The sequence below is a fragment of the Pelophylax lessonae genome (assembly GCF_965119305.1).
Source record: "Pelophylax lessonae genome assembly, chromosome: 11".
NCBI classification, from domain to species: domain Eukaryota; kingdom Metazoa; phylum Chordata; class Amphibia; order Anura; family Ranidae; genus Pelophylax; species Pelophylax lessonae.
The window spans coordinates 11,012,297-11,038,338 of NC_138778.1; the positions used below are offsets into that span (position 1 = coordinate 11,012,297).

The window sequence follows — 26,042 nt, forward strand, 5'->3', positions numbered from 1 at the left end:
GGACATTGGGTGGGCTCTGGGCATTGTGGCATCATGTGAGGTTTGGGGCACCACAAGGAGATTGGGGGAGGGGATTTGTGTTGGAGGGGGAATGCTAGGGTGGGGGACTCGGGGGGTTTATTGCTAGAAAAGGAATGTTTTTGGGGAGGGGGATTGGTGCTAGTAGGAATGATTGGAGGGCATGTGTGCTAGGAAGGGAAATTTGGGGGGGGGGATTTGTGCTAGGATGGGGGCACTTGTGCTAGGAGGGGAAATTTGAAGGGGGGGGGGGGGGTCGTGCTAGAAAAGGTAATATGGGGGGAGGGGATTTTTGCTAGAAAAGGAATGTTTTTGGGTAGGAGGATTTGTGCTAGTAGGGATGATTGGGGGGCATTTGTGCTAGGAGGGGAAATTGGAGGGGGAGATTTGTGCTAGGGAGGGGGATGTGGGGGGTTTGTGCTAGAAAAGGTAATTTGGAGGGAGGGAATTTTTGCTAGAAAAGGAATGTTTTTAGGGAAGGGGGATTTGTGCTAGTAGTGATGATTGGGGGGCATTTGTGCTAGGAGGGGAAATTGGGGGGGGGGATTTGTGCTAGGATGGGGGATTTGGAGTGGGGGAGGGAGAGAATTTGTGCTCGGAAGGGAAATTTGAGGGGTAGAGGATTTGTGTTAAGAGGGGGGAATTTTTTGTTGGTGGGGGGGGAATTGTTCTGGGAACATATGTGGAATGGGAGGATTAAAGCTAAGCATGCAGATTAGCGCTCAATTAATTGGGGAGGGGGGGGGGCGATTTGACATGCTTGCCCTGGGCTCTAGATGGCCTTTTCCCGGCACTGGATGGGGGCGCTCTAACCCTAAGGAGAGGGGGGGGCGCAGTTTGGCATCTGTGCCCTGGGCGCTGGATGACCGTGTCCCGACACTGGGGGCCATACACACTTCCATAAATGATTGCTTTTCCCTAATTTGAACACTCGATCTATAGTCGAGAACACAATCAATCGATTTGCTGTACATAGGGAAGTGTCTTTTGATGGATAGTTGAATTATTATTCAGTTGGTAAATTATTGATCATATCTGTTTCCACAAAGCAACTTCATAATCTGATCAATCAGCATATTAACCCCTTTAAGCCAACAGTATGCATATATGCGGCCGCACTGGACCGGGGGGTGGGCGCGTATATGAGTATCTGTCTTTGTGCTGGGGGTGCGCTGCACAGCCTGCAACCAGCACAGTGTCCGAGTCCTGTACTAATGATTGGGATCCAGAACTCCCGGTTCTGGGTCACCTTATTGCTGTGATAGGTTTTGATTGGCTATCATAGTGATCAGTCACTGTGAAGCCCAACCCCTGTGTTTCTCTTTCTATAAACGGAAAGGAAGGAAAGGAAAGATACATTGTATCTCTGGAAAGGAAAGATGCATTGTATCTCTGGAAAGGAAAGATACAATTTATCTCTGGAAAGGAAAGATACATTATATCTCTGGAAAGGAAATATGCATTGTATCTCTGGAAAGGAAAGACACATTTTATCTCTGGAAAGGAAAGATACATTGTATCTCTGGAAAGGAAAGATACATTATATCCCTGGAAAGGAAAGATACATTATATCTCTGGAAAGGAAAGATACGTTATATCTCTGGAAAGGAAAGATACATTATATCTCTGGAAAGCAAAGATACATTTTATCTCTGGAAAGCAATGATATATTGTATCTCTGGAAAGGAAATATACATTGTATCTCTGGAAAGGAAAGATACATTGTACCTCTGGAAAAAAAAGATATATATCTCTGGAAAGGAAAGATACATGATATCTCTGGAAAGGAAAGATACATTATATCTCTGGAAAGGAAAGATACATTGTATCTCTGGAAAGGAAGGACACATTTTATCTCTGGAAAGGAAAGATACATTTTATCTCTGTAAAGGAAAGATACATTATATCTCTGTAAAGGAAAGATACATTATATCTCTGGAAAGGAAAGATACATTATATCTCTGTAAAGGAAAGATACATTATATCTCTGGAAAGGAAAGATACATTATATCTCTGGAAAGGAAAGATACATTTTATCTCTGGAAAGGAAAGATACAATTTATCTCTGGAAAGGAAAGATGCATTGTATGGCTGGAAAGGAAAGACACATTGTATCTCTGGAAAGGAAAGATACATTGTATCTCTGGAAAGGAAAGATACATTGTATCTCTGGAAAGGAAAGATACATTTTATCTCTGGAAATAAAGATACATTGGGTCGATTAACTAAAGGCCAATAAACTGTGCAAAGTGCAGTTGCTCCAGAGTTTAATAATTAGGTGAAGCTTCACTTTGCAAAAAATACCCAAATCGCATGCTTTTGTGTTCTGTCAGTGTGGGGGAGGCACAGGGAGCCTTACCAGCCGGCAGAACACAATGATTACTGCTAGTGGCTATAGCTGCCAGCAGTAATCACATGTAAGAAAAAAAAAAAGGTAACAAATGTTTTTTTGAAAGAGCCAAAATAGCAATGAAATAAAATCCGAGCGCAGATCAATTTTCAGGAGGTGAGGCAGACCTTGCCACCAGCGTAGTTGAGCGAGCCGTAAATAATGGTATTGAATTGCGGTCTGTCTGAGATCACGTGACTCCCGCAGGATCTTTATAGAGATGATCAGAAACAATGTTTAATATCTGCAGCTGGAATGAAATTATAATTATTTGAATATTTAATTGTCTGCAGTCAGGTATTATTAAAATCTTAATTTCTCCATCCAGCGTCGGGGTTATTGCTTTGTTTCCCGCGTCTCAGAGAACGTTGTTATTGTTACATATTACATAATCATCAAACTCCCTTATCGCCCCATAAAGTGATCTCATAAACTCCCCTCCTAATCGCCCGATAATGATGGAGCCGCGCTGAATCCCTAGGAAGGAGCCCAGCGCTCTCCTGTCTCCGGGATGAATCAGAGCCTCCGGCAGTAGACGGCGTGTCATGGTGGAGCCGGAGGGCTTTATTCATCTCATAAAAGTTGATAAGCAATTAAGGCACAGAGGAGATTCCCAAAGTTAAAGGGGAATTTTGCGGTTTCATCCTATCATGGCCTAAAACAGTTCACCAAAAATATTTAACCACTTCAGCCCCGGAAGGATTTGCCCCCTTAATGACCAGGCCATATTTTGCGTTATTTTAACAGACAATTGCGCGGTCGTGCGACGCTGTACCCAAATAAAGTTGATGTCCTTTTTTTCCCACAAGTGGAGCTTTCTTTTGGTGGTATTTGATCACCTGTGCTATTTTTATTTTTTTGAGCTATAAACAAAAAACAATTCTGGAAAAAAAAAAAAAAAAAGTTTTTCACTTTACGCTATATAACATTCCCAATAAAAAAAATGTAAAAATCGGATTTTGTCATCCTTTTAGGCCAAGTTGTATTCTGCTACGTATTTTTGGTAAAAATAAAAAAAAGCCCAATAAGCGTATTTTGATTGGTTTGTGCAAAACTTATCGCGTCTACAAACTAGGGGAAAGATTTATGTCATTTTTATTTTTTTACTAGTAATGGAGGCTATCTGCGATTTTTAGCGGGACTGCGACATTGCGGCAGACAGATCGGACCCCTAACTGACATTTTTGACACTTTTGGGGGGACCAGTGACATTACTACAGTAATCAGTGCTAAAAATATGCACTGTTACTGTAATAATGACACTGGCAGGGAAGGGGTTAACTCAGGAGCCAAAGGCGTAACTAGAACCTTCAGGGCCCCGGTGCAAGAAACCATGAAGGGCCCCCCGGATCCCTGTCCGGGGCCCTTCCCTTCAAGCCTGGAGCTACAGAGGAACCAATCTCCTCCATTTTCCTCCTGCAGCTACAGGAGGAAAAAGGAGGACAGTAATTTCTCTACATGCTGCCCCCGTTGCCACTTCTATCCAGGTGTACAGGGGAGCCGCAAAGGCCCCCTGGAGCATGGGGCCCGGTTGCAATTGCAACCCCTGTAGTTACGCCCCTGTCAGGAGCGATCAAAGGGTTAAGTGTGAGCCTAGGGGAGTGTTTTCTAACTGTGAGGGGGGTGGGCTTGTGACATCAATACAGAGACCTGTGTTCCTAAATAGGAGGAATACAGGAGTTCTGCATTGATCCCAGAGAGAACAACGGTCTGCTGTGTATACAACAGCAGACCGCCGTTCTCTCTCAACTGGGAGCGATCGCGGGTGCTCGGCGGCAATTGCTGCCGCCGGCCCCGTGAGTCAGCTTCTCCGCTGGCTAATGTAAGGAGAAATAATCTCATTGACTACCAATGTAAGGGACATTCTTCCCACTGACCACCAGTTTAAGAGGCCCTTATCCTACTGACCACCAATGTAATGAGGCTCTTCTCCCTGTGACCACCAATGAAAGGTGGTCTTTTTCCCACTGACCACCAGTCTAATGGGGCCCTTCATGGCCATTTTAGGGGCCACGTCACTAACTGCTAAAGGGAGCAACACAATGTTCACTGTCTATTTTTATTCTATTTTATTACAATTAAAAACAACCCACCACCATAACCCCCCCTCCACCAAATGATTTGGACCAGTGCACAAAAAAAAAAAAAAAGAAATAAAAGTATTTGATCACACCAATCTTATAGCACTAAACCTCCTCTGTAAATCTAAAGGGATAATCTGTAAAGCATGGGTGCTCAACCTGTGGCCCTCCAGCTGACCATCACGGGACGTATGAAGCTGAACAGCTAAATTAGCTTCACACTTCCCACGTGCGAGGGAGGAGGGAGGGGGAATGGTCAGTGCAGGCTCTGGGCTGTATGAGAGAGAAACGCTGTCAGTTCAGAGCCCTGTGGCCAGAAACCCCGCTGCCCCCCCCCCCCCCTTCTCCCCACTGACCTTTGCGACCCTGATAGTTTGGCCACTGCTCCCTACTGTAAGGGACATTCTTCCTACTGACCACAAATGTAAGGAGCATTCTTTCCACTGACCACCAATTTAAGGAGAAATATTCTCATTGACTACCAATGTAAGAAGCATTCTTCCAACAGACCACCAATGTGAGGAAGGAATTGCACGGCGGATCAAGCAATTCTGATAGTTCTCATGCTAAAAGCCAAGAGAAGAAGGCGGGGTTGAATCGTCCTAGAAAAGACCATGCTTTATCAAAATCTGGGACTACACCATCCATTATCCAAGGCTATTTAACCTTTGAGGATACCATATGTTTGATGAAGTTTACTGGTGGATCTGGTGCAGGATTCTGAGTGGACCTATCCTGGTGGTTATTTCTACGTTTCTGGCCTAGCTGACCTTCCTTAACAGGGGGTCTATAGTTCTGGTAAGAGCAATACCTCATTTGTGCACGTGGTGACCGTCAGGATTGTGTTCCTGTCTATGGTGTTGGACTTTTCTGCATTCCTTTCTGCATCTCAGCAACTGGTCTCACATGATTATTCGGACTTTGCAAAACCTACAATCTGTGTTTTTCAGTATTTGCTATTTTGGCGCTGTACCTTATTATTTACTGTTTTTGGGTCTGATATTACCTTTGTACTGGCAGCCTAAACCATTCATCTGTGTATTGTAGCGCGGCTATCTTTCTTCTTTTTTATCTGCACCAATGTGAGGAGCATTCTTCCCACTGATCACCAATGTAAGGAGAATTCTTCCCACTGATCACCAATGTAAGGAACATTCTTCCCACTGACCACCAATGTAAGGGACATGCTTCCCACTGACCACCAATGTAAGGAGCATTCTTTTCGTTGACCACCAATGTAAGGAGCATTCTACCCACTGACCACCAATATAAGGAGAAATAATCTCATTGACTACCAATGTAAGGGACATTCTTCCCACTGATCACCAATGTAAGGGGCATTCTTCCCACTGATCACCAGTTTAAGAGGCCCTTATCCTACTGACCACCAATGAAATGAGGCTCTTCTCCCTGTGACCACCAATAAAAGGTGGTCTTTTTCCCACTGACCACCAGTCTAACGGGGCCCTTCATGGCCATTTTAGGGGCCACTTCACTAACTGCTAAAGGGAGAAACACAATGTTCACTGTCTATTTTTATTCTATTTTATTACAATTACTCAAAACAATTCTCATATATACGGTAGTTGGAATTAAATAAAGGAGAATGTCCCGTGTTCCTTATCCTTTAATTTATTTCCATAGTTCAATTTGATTTTTAAGTTAATATACCCTGAGATGTAGATTTAGTAATTAGTAACTGAGACCTGAAAGTTACTTCAAGGGTTCCTCCATATTAAAAAGGTTGAGAAAGGCTGATATTGAGGATGACTGAAAGCTGTGAGAGTGATGCTGAGTAAGACCATTCCATCTTCATGAATGAGAAGTTAAAAAGCCAATCCAGTTCCTGAAACCCACCTGAAAATGGTAGCTCTACCCATCACCACCTCTGTTCTACCTTAGGATGGAGTCTCTTTGTATTATAGGATATGAGGCTTCTCCTGCTTCTGATTGGTGCATTTGTAACATGCTAAGGAGTAGGTGGAGAGAACACACATTGGGGGAATTTCACATTTCTGTCTAGAGAGACAAAAAAATAGTTTTCGCTTTTCTATAACGATAGCAGAGCGATGAAGTGTGGCCCCTTCCATGCACATGGCGCTTGGCGGAGGTCCTGGGTGAAGAGTCATTTGTCACATATTAGCCGGATGGAAAGTGCCATGTTATTAAAGGATGTGCTGACCAGCAATTTGTGAATTTATTCTGAGTTCCTGCAATTCTGAGTAAATGAGAATATCTATCAAAGGCCCATAATTTGCATGTGCCAAGCAGCAAAAACAGGATTCATTCAGTATTGCTGTGCATGCACTTGATTCAGCAGTTATTTGTAATACAGAAATAAAGAACACTGTGATTGCTTGCTTTGTGGGATCGGGATTACAACTGGCCGCACGTACATGTTTATTCATCAAATATTCATATGCAATACATGGATGTTCACAGTGTCTGAGCTTCTATTACAGAAAAAGATGAAATCCTGCCAAGTCAGCAATCCTACACACTGATCCAGATTTATAATTAAACTGACCATTATCCCAAAAATATATTTATTTTTTATAGTAAAAAGCATCATCATCCCTGACATCCATGGCTATCCAAGAGGAACATCACCTCTCCCACCCATGACTCTGCTGGAGATAAATCACCATCTCATATCCTTGTCACTGCCACCAGTGCATCACCTTTACCATACATAACTCTGCTGGAACTATGTCACCACTCCAATCCATGGCTTTGCAATCAGTACATCATCCCTCTAATCCATCACTCTTCCAGAGGTAAATCCTCTTTCCCATAAAGACTCTGCGTATCGCCTGTCCCATCCACAACTCTGTTGGAGGTATAGGAGGTATAGGAGGTATAGTACATCACCTCTTGCACCCATGTCACTGCCAGAGGTATATAAACTCTTCCATTCTTCATTCTGCTGAAGGTACATCACCTCTCTCATCCATGAGTCTGCCATTAGTAAATCAGCTCCCCCCTGCATGACTCTGCTGGAAGTACAACAACTCTGTCATCCATGATTCTGCTGGAGGTACTTCACCAATCCAATCCATGACGCTGCTGGAGGTACTTCACGTCTTCCATCCATGACTCTGCCTGAGTTACATCACATCTTCCATCAGTTACATCACGTTTCACATCCATGACAATGCCACGAGTATATCTCTTCTCTCACCCAAGACTATGCTTGAGGTACTTCATCTCTTCCATCCATGACTCTGCTGAAGGTACATCATCTCTTCCATCCATGACTCTGCTGGAGGTACATCATCTCTTCCATCCATGACTCTGCTGGAGGTACATCATCTCTTCCATCCATGACTCTGCTGGAGGTACATCATCTATTCCATCATTGACTCTGCTGAAGGTACATCATCTCTTCCATCTATGACTCTGCTGGAGGTACATCATCTCTTCCATCCATGACTCTGCTGGAGGTACATCATCTCTTCCATCCATGACTCTGCTGAAGGTACATCATCTCTTCCATCTATGACTCTGCTGGAGGTACATCATCTCTTCCATCCATGACTCTGCTGGAGGTACATCATCTCTTCCATCCATGACTCTGCTGGAGGTACATCATCTCTTCCATCCATGACTCTGCTGAAGGTACATCATCTCTTCCATCCATGACTCTGCTGGAGGTACATCATCTATTCCATCCATGACTCTGCTGGAGGTACATCATCTCTTCCATCCATGACTCTGCTGGAGGTACATCATCTCTTCCATCCATGACTCTGCTGGAGGTACATCATCTCTTCCATCCATGACTCTGCTGAAGGTACATCATCTCTTCCATCCATGACTCTGCTGGAGGTACATCATCTATCTATTCCATCCATGACTCTGCTGAAGGTACATCATCTCTTCCATCCATGACTCTGCTGAAGGTACATCATCTCTTCCATCCATGACTCTGCTGGAGGTACATCATCTCTTCCATCCATGACTCTGCTGGAGGTACATCATCTCTTCCATCCATGACTCTGCTGAAGGTACATCATCTCTTCCATCCATGACTCTGCTGAAGGTACATCATCTCTTCCATCCATGACTCTGCTGAAGGTACATCATCTCTTCCATCCATGACTCTGTTGAAAGTATATAACCTTTTCTTTCCATGACTCTGCCCGAGATATACAGTATTATCTCTTCAATTCATGATTCTGCCTGAGATAAATTATCACTTTCATCCATGACTTTGTCCTCAGTACATTGCCTTTCCCATCCATGGCTCTTGCAGAGGTTCATCATCTCTCCCACTCATAACTCTGCTGGATATATTTTTACTCTTCCATTCATTACTCTGCTGACAGTACATCATCTCTCCCATTCATGATTCATGAGAGGCGATTTACTGATGGCAGACTCATGGATAGGAGAGGGGAAGTATCACCGGTGTATTAATGGATGGGATAGGTAAAGTATCACCTGGTGTAGTCATGGAATGGAGAGGTGAAGTATCACCGGTGTAGCCATCAGTACATCAACTCTTCCATCAATAAATCTGTGCCAGTTGTATATCCTGTGAAGATAGATGGTGGTGCCCTGCAGAGAAGCAGTCAGCACATTCTAACATTGGTCTCTGCAGCCCAAAATTGTTTTGTGACAATATTGATTTTTTTACAATTAGATGAACCCAACATCACCTGCATTCATCCAGCAGGCACCACCTCTCTCACAAGTATCAGGTGTGTGTGTCTCTGGAAGTGGCCATCTGGTACCAACCATTGGACCTTAATCTGAGTCTGTGGGAAGATGCTATAAAACAATCCAGGGTGATCTTCTCTAAATGATCTGCTTTGGGTGATCTTTGATGGAATTTTGTATTTGGTGATCTGCTTTCGGTAATCCTGGGTAGAAATGAAGAAGCTGTTGTGGCATGTTGCTGTTTGTGCGATTCTACATTATTATGCACATGCCTACCATGAACCCGCCTCTTATGCAGGATCAAGGATTCTTTTTTTCTGGCCATTTAGTATATAGAGTATATATATATATATATATATAGTATATACAATGGGTATAGAAAATAATCACCCCCTTTAAAACATTTACAAAAAATGAGCACACAAAAAGTGAAAAAAAAAATAAAGTGCCCAGGTTGTACACATGGTCCTCCGAAGAGAAAGGACCCTAGCCCTGTTCCCCAGGGCTTCAAGACTACTTGATGAACGGTGGTACTTGTGGTCTACCTAGCCGAAACCAAGTGTTACATAGTTACCTGTAGTTACATAGTTGGTAAGGTTGAATAAAGACACCAGTCCACCCAGCTTAACCTGTGGACCCCGTTCTTTGAGGGACCTGCCAATGCAAGGTCCACTCAAGTACAAAGGGGACTCTCCCAAAGGGGGAAAATCCAACCTTAAGGCAACGTGTCCTCCTCCCCAAGACTATCAGGGCAAGTCCGAGGACCTATACCCTACTAATTGGGAGTGAATAAAGTGCCATGTCCTGTGCGAAAAGTGCAAGACATAAGAAAGGGAATGGGGGGAAAGCCAACCATAGATAGATAGAATCTTGACCTGTTCAGCAGGGACTGCCCAAGATATGATCCCTCTATGGCAGAGGTCTCCAAACTTTCTAAACAAAGGGCCAGTTTACTGTCCTTCAAACTTTAGGGGGACCAGATTATGGCCAGTGGGAGTTGAAAATGACCTGGTGTCAGTGGGAGTAAACAGTTTCCCATTATTAGTGTCAGGGGGAGGAATAGTGCTCCATCACTTGTTTCAATAGGAGGAATAGTGCCCCATCATTGGTGTCAGTAGGAGGAATAGTGCCCCATCATTGGTGTCAGTAGGAAGAATAGTGCTCCATCACTGGTTTCAATAGGAGGAATAGTGCCCCATCATTACATAGTATGAATGTGAGTTAGGGACCTTAGATTGTACGCTCCTTGAGGGCAGGGACTGATGTGAATGTGTAATGTATATGTAAAGCGCTGCATAAATTGGCAGCACTATATAAGTATCTGAAATAAATAATAAAAATAAATAAATAAATCATTGATGTTAGTAGGAGGAATAGTGCCCCATCATTGGTGTCAGTGGGATGAATAGTGCCCCATCGTTGGTATCAGTAGGAGAAATAGTGCCCCATTTTGGTATCAGTAGACAGAATAGTGCCCCATCATTGGTGTCAGTAGAAGGAACAGTGGCGGCTGGTGCTCAAATTTTTTTTCTGGGGGGGGCGCAAAAAGAAAAATGTAATAGGTATTGCTTCGCGGCAAAAAAACAGTAAAAAATTGCATGACTTTGAGGTCATGGTACAGGCATGGCACAGGCATGGCACAGATGATGGTATAGGCATGGCACCGGTGATGGTATAGGCATGGCACAGGTGATGGTATAGGCATGGCACAGGTGATGGCACAGGTGATGGTACAGGCATGGCACAGGCATGGCACAGATGATGGTATAGGCATGGCACAGGTGATGGTACAGGCATGTCACAGGTCATGGTACAGGCATGTCACAGGTCATGGTACAGGAGATGGTATAGGCATGGCACAGATGATGGTATAGGCATGGCACAGGTCATGGTACAGGAGATAGTATAGGCATGGCACAGGTCATGGTAAGGGCATGGCACAGGTCATGGCACAGGGGATGGTACAGGCATGGCACAGGCATGGCACAGATGATGGTATAGGCATGGCACAGGTGATGGTATAGGCATGTCACAGGTCATGGTACAGGAATGGCATAGGTCATGGTACAGGCATGGCACAGGTGATGGTACAGGCATGTCACAGGTCATGGTACAGGCATGTCACAGGTCATGGTACAGGAGATGGTATAGGCATGGCACAGATGATGGTATAGGCATTGCACAGGTCATGGTACAGACATGTCACAGGTCATGGTACAGGCATGTCACAGGTCATGGTACAGGAGATGGTATAGGCATGGCACAGGTCATGGTAAGGGCATGGCACAGGTCATGGCACAGGTCATGGTACAGGCATGGCACAGATGATGGTATAGGCATGGCACAGGTGATGGTATAGGCATGGCACAGGTGATGGTACAGGCATGACACAGTTCATGGTACAGGAGATAGTATAGGCATGGCACAGGTCATGGTAAGGGCATGGCACAGGTCATGGCACAGGGGATGGTACAGGCATGGCACAGGCATGGCACAGATGATGGTATAGGCATGGCACAGGTGATGGTATAGGCATGTCACAGGTCATGGTACAGGCATGGCATAGGTCATGGTACAGGCATGGCACAGGTCATGGTACAGGCATGTCACAGGTCATGGTACAGGCATGTCACAGGTCATGGTACAGGCATGTCACAGGTCATGGTACAGGCATGTCACAGGTCATGGTACAGGCATGGCACAGGTCATGGTACAGGCATGTCACAGGTCATGGGAGAGGACAGAGGAAGATGTGTCCTGGCCTGGTCAGTTCCAGGCCTGAGTCTGTGCACAACCCGAGGACACATGGACACCTTACACCGCCGCTGCCCCGGGTGAGAGCGAAGAGAGAGGGAGGCACTGGCTGCTTCAATCATCACTTACCTGCTCTTGGGCTGGCTCACTCGACCGGACCGACTGCTGTGCTGTGGGCTGCTGAAGACGCTGCTCCTCCTCGCTCTGATGGCGGACGGGAAGGTGACGACGGTAAGTGACTGACGCACGCACCGCCCCCACGCGACGTCAGCCGGGATGTCCTGAATGATTGGTCCAGGCTGGAGTCTGGACCAATCACAGCCAGGACAGGACTAGTGGGGAGTGTCGGGGCACATTGCTCTGCGCCCCGGTGACATCCAGAACGGCCGCCAATCGGCGCCTCTGCCTGGCAGCATGTGGGCTGCCAAACCCTACCCCCCCCCCATACCTAGCAATAGGACCGGCGCCCCTAATGGGCTTTAAATGGTAATTTTTTTTTCTTTGCAGATGCTGATTGGGGGGGGGGGGGGCGGCCGCTATAAACCGGCCGCCACTGAGAAGGAATAATGGCCCATCATTGGTGTCAGTGGAGGGAATAGTGCCCCATCATTGGTGTCGGTGGGGGGAATAGTGCCCCATCATTTGTGTCAGTGGGGGGAATAGTGCCCCATCATTGGTGTCAGTGGGGGGAATATTGCCCCATCATTTGTGTCAGTGGGGGGAATAGTGCCCCATCTTTGGTATCAGTGGAAGGAAAAGTGCCCCATCATTGGTGTCAGTGGAAGGAATAGTGCCCCATCATTGGTGTCAGTGGAAGGAATAGTGGCCCATCATTGGTGTCAGTGGGGGAATAGTGCCCCATCATTGGTGTCAGTGGAAGAAATAGTGCCCCATCTTTGGTGTCAGTTGGAAGGGGGGCCTAATAATGCCCCAACGAGGGCTGGATAAAAGCAAGCAGAGGGCCACATCCAGCCTCGAGCCACAGTGAGGAGACCACTGATCTGTGGGCAGGCTGAATGTACCCAAGTCAATCTATAGATCAACTTGGGCACAAAAGGCATGTCAGATTTTCGGCATGCAACACGGTGTTCTTCAAGTAAGGGCAGAAACACAATAACTTCGTGGGAAGGATTCCCCGTGGTTGCAGAAAAGAAAATTGCGATCTGTGGCTTGCCTAATGAAAAAGTGCCAAAGTGCCATACAATGGCTGGCCCATCCGGGCCAGTAAAAAAAATTCCTCCAGTCTTAGCCGAGGAGGCAGCCATTGCTCCACCTTAGCATGTTTTCATGGGCAGGTCAGAATCAGAGAAAGGCAAGTACCATTCCCATGATTCAACAGGACCTGCTCTGCTCCTGCATGAGATGCACCTTCAGAATGATAGCGGCAGCACAGGGTTTGCAATGGTGTCAGGCACAGGATGGTTTACCATCAGTAGGGAAGAATTCTTATATTTCGGTGTTTTGCAGCCCTTTTTGTACTTTCCAGTTTTTTTCTTCCCTGATATGCGGCGGGTGATCTGTCGAGGGAAGAAAAACAAGTCTGACTGTCCGGGAGGCCTGCCAGACATCCAATCTCGCCGCAAAGAGTTTGTTTTTTCCTATTTTATTGTACAACTCCCACTGGGAGCAGGTGCCGGCCCGGATTGCACCGCACGATTTACCGAGAAATTAACATTCATCCTAATAGCCAAAATACGAGTCAGCCTTAAAGGGCCAGGAACCCTTCAACACAACGGGGGTCTATGTATAAAGCAGTGAATGTGACATTCACCAAACATTCTCTGGTGGTGAATCAATCACTGCTATTTAAAATACATGTATCTGGAAGATTTACCTGCAGTGAATGTATGCTGAATGTCAGATTGGCTGCTCTATAAATATGTCCCAATAGGGGTGATTTACTAAAACTGGAGAGTGCAAAATCTGGTGGAGCTCTGCCAAGAAACCAATCAGCTTCCAGGTTTTATTGTCAAAGCCTAACCACTTCTGGACAGGATGATTTTCCCCCTTAACCGGTTGCCGACTGCGCACAGTATATTTACTGCGGCAGTCGGCCCCGGCCAGGCAGAGTGACGTAGGTCTACGTCGCTCGCCTGTCACTCCTTCTAGAGCCAATAGCGGGCGGGCGCAGAGGAGTGCGGGAGTGTGACTGGCGGACCCGATGTCCGCCGGTCACACTACGATCGCCGGTACAGCGGGAGAAAGACAGAGCGGCTTATGTAAACAAGCCGCCTGTCATTCTCCCTGTGTAAAAATGAAGATCAGACAGTTCTACTATGTAGGACCGTTGATCTTTGTTTTTACACTAGTAGACATGTCCAATCACAGTTAGAATCACGCCCCTAGGACACACTTAACCCCTCCCTGTCCAATACTGTTAACCCCTTCCCTGCCAGTGTCATTTTTGCAGTAACAGTGCATATATATAGCACTGATTACTGCAGTAATGTCACTGGTACCCCCAAAAGTGTCAAAAATGTCAGTCAAGGGTCCGATCTGTCCGCCGCAATGTCGCAGTACCGCAAAAAAAACCGCAGATCGCCGCCATTACTCGTTAAAAAAAAAAACACCAAAAATGACAGAAATCTTTCCCTTTGTTAGTAAACGCGATAACTTTTGCGCAAACCAATCAAAATACGCTTTTTGCGATTTTTTTTACCAAACATAGGTAGCGTAAAACAAATTGGCCGAAAATGTTAAAAAATTTTGATTTTTACATTTTTTTGGGGGGAATTTCATATAAAAAAAAGTGAAAAATATTGTTGTTTTTGCAAAAATTACGCTCTTTTTTTGTTTATAGCGCGTGATCAAAAAATCGCACAGGTGATCAAATACCACCAAAAGAAAGCTCTGTTTGTGGGAATAAAAGGACGTGAAATTCGTTTAGGTACAGCGTCGCACGACCGCGCAATTGTCCGTTAAATTCACGCAGTAAAAAAGCGCAAAAAAACCCCTGGTCTTTTAGCAGGAAAATCCTCCGGTGGTAAAGTGGTTAATGACCAGGCCAAATTTTGCGATTCTGCACTGCGTTATTTTAACGGACAATTGCGCGGTCGTGTGACGCTGTACCCAAATAAAATTGATGTCCTTTTTTTCCCCACAAATAGAGATTTCTTTTGGTGGTATTTGATCACCTTTTTGATTTTTATTTTTTGCGCTATAAACAAAAAAAGAGCGACAATTCTGAAAAAAAATCTATATATTTTTCACTTTCTGCTATAAAAACATTCCCCCAAAAAATTGAAAAATCTAAATTTTTCATCATTTTAGGCCAAATTGTATTCTGCTACATATTTTTGGTAAAAAAAAAATCACAATAAGCGTATTTTGATTGGTTTGCGCAAAAGAGCTTTCTTTTTGTGGTATTTGATCGCCTGTGCAATTTTTATTTTTTGCGCTATAAACAAAAAAAAAGCGACAATTTTGAAAAATAAAAAAGCAACATTTTTCACTTTTTGCTATATAACATTCTCAAAATTTTTAAAAAAAAAAATCAAAATTTTTTTACATTTTAGGCCAATTTGTTTTCTGCTAAATATTTAGTACTTTGATTGGTTTGCGCAAAAGTTATCGCGTCTACAAACTACGGGAAAGATTTATGTCATGTTTATTGTTTTTTTTTTTTTTTTACTAGTAATGGCGGCGATCTGCGATTTTTAGCGGGACTGCGACATTACGGCGGACAAATCGGACCCCTAACTGACATTTTTGACACTTTTGGGGGGGACCAGTGACATTACTACAGTAATCAGTGCTAAAAATATGCACTGCTACTGTAATAATGACACTGGCAGGGAAGGGGTTAACACTGTGGGTGATCAAGGGGTTAAATTTGAACCTAGGGGAGTGAGTCTAACTGTATGGGGGTGGGGCTTGTGAAATGACCATAGAGACATGTGTTCCTATACAGAAGGATCACAGGTGCCCTGTGATCATTTCAGGGAGAAAGACGGTCGGTTGTGTTTACAACAGCCGACCGTCCTTCTCTCTCAGCGGGGAGCGATCGCAGGTGTCAGGCGCCAATCGGAGCCGCCTGCCCACTGCATCGGAGTCCCCGCTGCCGAGTGAGGGGGCGGGAGAGCGCCGACGGCGGCGCGCGTTCACCCCCTAGCTGCAGGCGCGCAACCGACGTAGGTCTACGTTGGTTTGCACATGAGAGCCGCACTGCCGCAGTAAATCGGCGGCGTGCGGTCGGGAACTGGTTAAAGCAGTTACATTTTTTTCTTTTTGATTTTTAGCTTTTAAAGGTAGAAAAGAGAGTTGGGCTCTTTTTTCCCCAGATCTCTCCATAAAGAGGAGCTGTCATGCTGTATTGCAATCGCAAGGGATGTTTGCATTTCTTGAGATATCAATAAAAGTAAAAGAGAAAGAGTAAGGCCCCTTTCACACTTATGCGATGGGATTTTACCGCGATTTTGCGGCGCGATTTTGACGCAATTTTGAAAGCAATGGCTATGGCTCAAAACGCAATCAAATCGTGGCAAAGTAGTGCAGGAACTACTTTGAAGTCGGTGCGACTTCAAAACGCACTGATATGAATGGGGCTCATTGAAAATAATGGAAAACGACTTGTCATACGATTTTGCGGTCCAAAATCGCGGGACAAGTCGCACTAGTGTGAAAGGGGCCTAAAAATAAAAAAAATTCCTAAAGCGCCCTCGTCCCCACGTGGCCCGCATGCAGTGTTGAACATATACGTAAGTCACGCCCACATATTTAAATGGTGTTCAAACCGCACATGTGAGTTATCGTCGCCATTGTCAGAGTGAGAGCAATAAAGCCCCTTTCACACTTGTGCAACTTGTCATGCAACTTTGGACATCAGAGTTACACGACTTGTCGTTCCCCATGTTTTCTAATGATACCCATTCAAATATGCGCAACTTAAAGTTGCAGCAACTTCAAAGTACTTTATGCTCTACTTTAGTGCGACTTTCATGCAACTTGAGTGCCATAGACTTCAATGTTAACCTTCAGAAGTTGCTTGAAAGTCATACCTGAATGTTATACAATGCAACTTGTGTGCAACAGTTGTCCATAAAAACTGGTCAAAGCCATAATCGTATCCAAGTCGCACCCATCCAAACTTGCGTTAATGTTGCATCAAAATTGCAGCAAAGTTGCATCCAAGGCCTCTTTCACACTTGTGCGACTTGTCCTGCAACTTGGGACTGCAAAGTCGCATGAAAAGTCATACTCCATGATTTCCAATAATGTTCATATCTGTGCAACTTCAAGTCGCAACGACTTACAAATAGTCCCTGCACTACTTTGAGATGATAGACATAGTATTGCTTCAAGTTCAGTTGGTGAAATCGATGTAAAATCGTGGCAAAATCGCGCAACTTTTAGGTCGCATACGTGTGAAAGGGGCCAAAGTTGCACTCCAAAATCGGCGCAACTTTGAAGTTGTACAAGTGTGAAAGGGGCCTAATTCTAGCGCTAGACCTCCTCTGTAAGGCCCCTTTCCCACTTGTGTGACCTAAAAGTTGAGCAATTTTACTGCAATTTTCAATGGACTTGAGGCCCCTTTTACACTTGCACGACTCCAAAGTTGTGCCGACTTTGGAGGGCAACTTTGATGCAACTTTGGATGGGTGCAACTTGGATACGACTTTGGCTTTAAGGGCCCTTTCACACTCGTGCGACCTAAAAGTCACGCGATTTCACTACAATTTTTTTTCTGCAATTTTGCCACGACTAGACTTGAAGCAATGCCTGCATAATCTTAAGGTCTGTGGACCTCAAAATGCATCAAAGTCGGAGTGCAGGGACTACTTTGAAGTCGTTGCGACTTGAAGTTGCACAGCTATGAATGGTACTCATTGGAAATCATGGGGTACGACTTATCATGCGACTTTGCAGTCTCAAGTCACAGGAAAGGTCGCACAAGTGTGATAGGGACCTGACCAGTGATAAAGGACAACTGTTGCACACAAGTTGCATTGTATAACATTCAGGTACGACTTTCATGCAACTTCTGAGGGTTAACATTGAAGTCTTTGGCCCTCAAGTTGCATGAAAGTTGGACCAAAGTAGTGCATGAACTACTTTGAAGTTGCTGCAACTTTAAATTGCACATACAGTGGGTACGGAAAGTATTCAGACCCCCTTAAATTTTTCACTCTTTGTTATATTGCAGCCATTTGCTAAAATCATTTAGGTTCATTCTTCTTCCTCATGAATGTACACATAGCACCCCATACTGACAGAAAAACACAGAATTGTTGACATTGTTGCAGATTTATTAAAAAAGAAAAACTGAAATATCACATGGTCCTAAGTATTCAGACCCTTTGCTCAGTATTTAGTAGAAGCCCCCTTTTGATCTAATACAGCCAGGAGTCTTTTTGGGAAAGATGCAACAAGTCTTTCACACCTGGATTTGGGGATCCTCTGCCATTCCTCCTTGCAGATCCTCTCCAGTTCTGTCAGGTTGGATGGTAAACGTTGGTGGACGGCCATTTTTAGGTCTCTCCAGAGATGCTCAATTGGGTTTAAGTCAGGGCTCTGGCTGGGCCATTCAAGAACAGTCACGGAGTTGTTGTGAAGCCACTCCTTTGTTATTTTAGCTGTGTGCTTAGGGTCATTGTCTTGTTGGAAGGTAAACCTTCGGCCCAGTCTGAGGTCCAGAGCACTCTGGAGAAGGTTTTTGTCCAGGATATCCCTGTACTTGGCCGCATTCATCTTTCCCTCGATTGCAACCAGTCGTCCTGTCCCTGCAGCTGAAAAACACCCCCACAGCATGATGCTGCCACCACCATGCTTCACTGTTGGGACTGTATTGGACAGGTGATGAGCAGTGCCTGGTTTTCTCCACACATACCGCTTAGAATTAAGGCCAAAAAGTTCTATTTTGGTCTCATCAGACCAGAGAATCTTATTTCTCACCATCTTGGAGTCCTTCAGGTGTTTTTTAGCAAACTCCATGCGGGCTTTCATGTGTCTTACACTGAGGAGAGGCTTCCGTCGGGCCACTCTGCCATAAAGCCCCGACTGGTGGAGGGCTGCAGTGATGGTTGACTTTCTACAACTTTCTCCCATCTCCTGACTGCATCTCTGGAGCTCAGCCACAGTGATCTTTGGGTTCTTCTTTACCTCTCTCACCAAGGCTCTTCTCCCCCGATAGCTCAGTTTGGTCGGACGGCCAGCTCTAGGAAGGGTTCTGGTCGTCCCAAACGTCTTCCATTTGAGGATTATGGAGGCCACTGTGCTCTTAGGAACCTTAAGTGCAGCAGAAATCTTTTTGTAACCTTGGCCAGATCTGTGCCTTGCCACAATTCTGTCTCTGAGCTCTTCAGGCAGTTCCTTTGACCTCATGATTCTCATTTGCTCTGACATGCATTGTGATCTGGAAGGTCTTATATAGACAGGTGTGTGACTTTCCTAATCAAGTCCAATCAGTATAATCAAACACAGCTGGACTCAAATGAAGGTGTAGAACCATCTCAAGGATGATCAGAAGAAATGGAAAGCACCTGAGTTAAATATATGAGTGTCACAGCAAAGGGTCTGAATACTTAGGACTATGTGATATTTCAGTTTTTCTTTTTTAATAAATCTGCAACAATGTCAACAATTCTGTGTTTTTCTGTCAGTATGGGGTGCTATGTGTACATTCATGAGGAAGAAGAATGAACTTAAATGATTTTAGCAAATGGCTGCAATATAACAAAGAGTGAAAAATTTAAGGGGGTCTGAATACTTTCCGTACCCACTGTATATGAATGGATATCATTGGAAAACATGGGGAATGACTTGTCATGCAACTCTGATGTCCAAAGTTGCATGACAAGTTACACAAGTGTGAAAGGGGCCTTAAGCAATGCCTGTGTAATCCTGAGGTCTTTAGACCTCAAAATGCATCAAAGTCGGACCAAAGTAGTGCAGGGACTACATTGAAGTTGAAGTTGCATAGATATGAACGGTACTTATTGGAAATCATGGAGTATGACCAGTCCCAAGTCGCAAGGACAAGTCGCACAAGTGTGAAAGGGGCCGAGGAAGCAGAGAGGATGATGAGCAGATGTCTTCTATTGATGGATAGGAAGGGTACAAGTGACATCGCCCCCCTGTGGCCAGTGTAATGGGGGGGAGGTGGACTGGGGATGAATCCAGACTTACCATTCGCTAGAGGTCTCTCCTTATCCAGCCTGTCCAAACACTCCTGTCTGTACTGAGTCCACTTCTTCATGAAGCCCTCCAGGACAGCACCCCGGACCTGCCAGGCGACACAAATGTTTATAGAAGATTAATGAGAGCGTTCCTACTAAATACACAACATAGAGCACAGAGCGAGCGCCAGACTACTAAATACAGGACATAGAGCACAGAGCGAGCACCAGACTACTAAATACGCGACATAGAGCACAGAGCGAGCACCACGCTACTAAATACACAACATAGAGCACAGAGCGAGCACCAGACTACTAAATACACAACATAGAGCACAGAGCGAGCACCACACTACTAAATACACAACATAGAGCACAGAGCGAGCACCAGACTACTAAATACACAACATAGAGCACAGAGCGAGCGCCAGACTACTAAATACACAACATAGAGCACAGAGCGAGCGCCAGACTACTAAATACAGGACATAGAGCACAGAGCGAGCACCAGACTACTAAATACGCGACATAGAGCACAGAGCGAGCACCACACTACTAAATACACAACATAGAGCACAGAGCGAGCACCAGACTACTAAATACACGACATAGAGCACAGAGCGAGTACCAGACTACTAAATACACGACATAGAGCACAGAGCGAGCACCACACTACTAAATACACAACATAGAGCACAGAGCGAGCGCCAGACTACTAAATACACGACATAGAGCACAGAGCGAGCACCAGACTACTAAATACACGACATAGAGCACAGAGCGAGTGCCAGACTACTAAATACACGACATAGAGCACAGAGCGAGCGCCAGACTACTAAATACACGACATAGAGCACAGAGCGAGCACCAGACTACTAAATACACGACATAGAGCACAGAGCGAGCACCACACTACTAAATACACAACATAGAGCACAGAGCGAGCGCCAGACTACTAAATACACGACATAGAGCACAGAGCGAGCACCAGACTACTAAATACACGACATAGAGCACAGAGCGAGTACCAGACTACTAAATACACGACATAGAGCACAGAGCGAGCGCCAGACTACTAAATACGCGACATAGAGCACAGAGCGAGCGCCAGACTACTAAATACGCGACATAGAGCACAGAGCGAGCGCCAGACTACTAAATATATGACATAGAGCACAGAGCAAGCGCCAGACTACTAAATACACGACATAGAGCACAGAGCGAGCGCCACACTACTAAATACATGACATAGAGCACAGAGCGAGCGCCAGACTACTAAATACACGACATAGAGCACAGAGCGAGCACCAGACTACTAAATACACAACATAGAGCACAGAGCGAGCGCCAGACTACTAAATACACGACATAGAGCACAGAGCGAGCACCAGACTACTAAATACACGACATAGAGCACAGAGCGAGTGCCAGACTACTAAATACACGACATAGAGCACAGAGCGAGCGCCAGACTACTAAATACACGACATAGAGCACAGAGCGAGCACCAGACTACTAAATACACGACATAGAGCACAGAGCGAGCACCACACTACTAAATACACAACATAGAGCACAGAGCGAGCGCCAGACTACTAAATACACGACATAGAGCACAGAGCGAGCACCAGACTACTAAATACACGACATAGAGCACAGAGCGAGTACCAGACTACTAAATACACGACATAGAGCACAGAGCGAGCGCCAGACTACTAAATACGCGACATAGAGCACAGAGCGAGCGCCAGACTACTAAATATATGACATAGAGCACAGAGCAAGCGCCAGACTACTAAATACACGACATAGAGCACAGAGCGAGCGCCACACTACTAAATACATGACATAGAGCACAGAGCGAGCGCCAGACTACTAAATACACGACATAGAGCACAGAGCGAGCACCAGACTACTAAATACACGACATAGAGCACAGAGCGAGCGCCAGACTACTAAATATATGACATAGAGCACAGAGCAAGCGCCAGACTACTAAATACACGACATAGAGCACAGAGCGAGCGCCACACTACTAAATACATGACATAGAGCACAGAGCGAGCGCCAGACTACTAAATACACGACATAGAGCACAGAGCGAGCGCCAGACTACTAAATATATGACATAGAGCACAGAGCAAGCGCCAGACTACTAAATACACGACATAGAGCACAGAGCGAGCGCCACACTACTAAATACATGACATAGAGCACAGAGCGAGCACCAGACTACTAAATACACGACATAGAGCACAGAGCGAGCACCAGACTATTAAATACACGACATAGAGCACAGAGCGAGCGCCAGAAATCACTACAACATTTATCTGCATCTTTAACCAGTTCTGGACCGGAAGATATGACCAGGCCATATTTTGCGATTCGGCACTGCGTTATTTTAACTGACAATTGTGCGGTCGTGCGACGCTGTACCCAAATAGAATTTTCTGTAGGTATAAATTTAAAAAATGCCTTTACTACGACTTTGACCTAAACATGTTTTATTAAATCTGACATTTTATTGCATGCAGCAAGGAAGAAGTATGTGAGAAAATCTCGGCAGCTCTGGGATAATAAAGGATTGGGATTTGTATATACATTTTTATTAGATTAACTGTCAAAACTTTCCCTGTAGAGTAGAACACATCCCCCGCCACCGACCGCTCTTCCTTCATCCGACCGCCGCCGCGCTCACACCTCTTTATCCCGACCTGTTAAACATTTACTGGATGAAGATAATATTTATTGTATCCCAATATATGTTTTACAGAAATGTGCGAACATCTTCTCTGGGGATTAAATACAAGGCGCTCCACCCTGCCCCCATCATTGTCATATAGAATTCCCTTAACCACTTCTGGACCGGAAGGTTTTACCCCCTTAACGACCAGGCCATTTTTTGCGATACGGCACTGCGTTACTTTAACTGACAATTGCGTGGTCGCGCGACGCTGTACCCAAAGAAAATTGATGTCCTTTTTTTTTTTCCCCACAAATAGAGCTTTCTTTTGGTGGTATTTGATCACCTGTGCGATTTTTCATTTTTTGCGCTATAAACAAAAAATTTGTGACAATTCAGAAAAAAAAAAAAACTATTTTTCAATTTCTGCTATATAACATTCTCAAAAAAAAAATGAAAAAATCTAAATTTTTTAACATTTCAGGCCAATTTGTTTTCTGCTACAATTTTTGGTAAAAAAAAAAGAGCGACAATTCTGAAAAAAATATATATATATTTTTTTTTTTACTTTCTGCTATGCTATTTAACATTCTCAAAAAAAAAAAAAAAAGAATTTTTTTTTTTTACAATTTAGGCCAATTTGTTTTCTGCTACCATTTTTGATAAAAAAAAAAAATCGCAACAAGTGTATTTTGATTGGTTGGTAAGACCCCGTTCAGGCAGGGGCGACACGATTTGCTGGGGCGACCTGTGAAGTCGCGGTGCACGCTGTGCACCGCGACCTCGGTGCGACTTGCACGGACTTCATATAATTGAAGTCAATGCAAGTCGCCTCCAGGTCGCCCCAAAGTAGTACAGGACCCTTTTTCTAAGTCGGAGCGACTTGTGTCGCTCCTATTAGAACGGGTCCTGTGCTAATCAATGGCAGGCGACCCACCGCGACTTGTCAGGCGACCAAGTTGCCTGACAAGTCGCGCTAGTGTGAATGGGGTCTAACTGTGCTGTTCTTATTTTTTGCGCTATACACAAAAAAGAGCGACAATTCTGAAAAAAAAAACAATATTTTTTTACATTCTGCTATATAAAATTCCCCAAAAAAAACAAAAAAAAAATCGAATTTTTTCATCATTTTAGGCCAATTTGTATTCTGCTACACATTTTTGGTAAAAAAAAAATCCCAAAAAGGTGTATATTGCACCAAATTATTCACATCTACTAACTAGGGGAAAGATTTATGTCATTTATTTATTTTTTCCTAGCAATGGCGACGATCAGCGATTTTTAGCGGGACTGCGACATTGTGGCAGACAGATCGGACCCCTAACTGACATTTTTGACACTTTTGGGGGTACCAGTGACATCACTACAGTAATCAGTGCTAACAATATGCACTATCACTGTACTAATGACACTGGCAGGGAAGGGGTTAACACTGGGGGGTGATCAAAGGGTTAAATGTGAGCCTAGGGGAGTGATTCTAACTGTGGGGGGGCGTGTCTACTGAAATGACCACAGAGACCTGTGTTCCTATATAGAAGGATCACAGGAGCTCTGTGATCATTCCAGGGAGAAGAACGGTCAGCTGTGTTTACAACGGCAGACCGCAGTTCTGTCTCCTTTGGGAGCGATCGCGGATGAGCGGCGGCAATTGTGGCCGCCAGACCCGCAAATTGGCTTCCCCTGTGGTGAATGGGCACCCGCGGTCACATACATGTACGTCGTTTCCTGGGACAGAGCCGACATGCCGCAATATATGTACTGCTGGCGGTCAGCAAGTGTATAAAGAAACATCGGAGCTTTTCTTTTTTACTTTTCATTTAACCTTCACCAGTTAGTACATAAACTGTTTGTGTTTAAAACTGACCCAAAGCCAAAAAAAAAAAGAAGTTTAAGGAAATTTTCTAACCACTGAAATTTATTTAAAAACAGCGATTCCGGGGTAATGTCTGAGCTATTTATAGAGCATGTCAAGGAAAAATGTTAAAAAAAATCTCTGCTATACATGCGCATTTCCCCGCGTTTTTATCTCTTTAAACAAGCTGCAAGTACAGAAAAATAACTGCTGGTGTGCTGGAAATATAGGGAGCTCCTTCCTTCCTCTCTGACATGACAACACATTGAGGGGAAATTAGACAGCAGCAGCTGTAGGTCCCAACCAATCCGATTTTAGCTTTCATTTTCAAATCTTAACTGAACAAGCTGAAGGTAGAAGCTAATTGGCTGCTGAGCAGAACAGCTCCAAATCCTGTCTGCTTCAGTTTTAGTAAAATACCCCCTGCCCCTGTGCATTTTTGGATCTCAATTCCTAAGTAAGTGGTGTCAGCCCTGCCTGCTTTATTTCTGATATAGTACAAAGAGCACAGACCTCTTCTCTTCGCCTCTCCTCTTCCCATCTCCTCCCTAATCCTTATTTCTATCTCATCATCTCTTCCACCTCTCCTAAGTTTCTTCCCCCTTCCCATCTCCCCCCCCCCTTCTTCATCTCCTACCTTCTTCTCATTTACTACCCCCTCCTCAACTCCATAACCCCGACTTATCTCCTTCCTGTCTCCTCATTACTTTACCTGTCTTCATCTCCATAACCTCCCTACTCATCTCCATGACACTACTCATCTTCTCCCTCTATCTTCATATCCTTATCCCCTACTCATCTCCTCCCACGCTCCTCTTCTCCATAACCTCTACTCATCCCCTCCCCCTCTCCTCTTCTCCATTACCTGCACTCATCTCCTCCCCCTCTCCTCTTCTCCATAACCTCTACTCATCCCCTCCCCTTCTCCATTACCTGCACTCATCTCCTCCCCCTTTCCTCTTCTCCATAACCTCTACTCATCCCCTCCCCCTCTCCTCTTCTCCATTACCTGCACTCATCTCCTCCCCCTCTCCTCTTCTCCATAACCTCTACTCATCCCCTCCCCTTCTCCATTACCTGCACTCATCTCCTCCCCCTCTCCTCTTCTCCATAACCTCTACTCATCTCCTCCCCCTCTCCTCTTCTCCTTAACCTCTACTCATCTCCCCCTCTCCTCTTCTCCATAACCTCTACTCATCCCCTCCCCTTCTCCATTATCTGCACTCATCTCCTCCCCTTTCCTCTTCTCCATAACCTCTACTCATCCCCTTCCCCTCTCCTCTTCTCCATTACTTGCACTCATCTCCTCCCCCTCTCCTCTCCTCTTCTCTTCTCTTCTCCATAACCTCTACTCATCTCCTCCCCCTCTTCTATCTCCATAACCTCTACTTATCTCCTCCCCCTCTCCTCTTCTCCGTTACCCCCCTCATCTCCTCCCCTTTCTTCTTCTCCATAACCCCCCTCATCTCCTCCCCTTTCTTCTTCTCCA

At 44.9% G+C, this 26,042-nt stretch overlaps 1 protein-coding gene across 1 annotated transcript in view; it reads right to left on the reverse strand.

The window, feature by feature from the left end:
• The window catches only part of GLP2R (glucagon like peptide 2 receptor), a 122,147-nt gene that overhangs the window by 58,494 nt on the left and 37,611 nt on the right, over positions 1-26,042 (reverse strand). Inside the window, exon 2 of the mRNA XM_082272435.1 lies at positions 20,029-20,125. Within this exon, the coding sequence (XP_082128561.1) occupies positions 20,029-20,125 (97 nt within the window). The remainder of the gene's footprint in view (positions 1-20,028; positions 20,126-26,042) is intronic.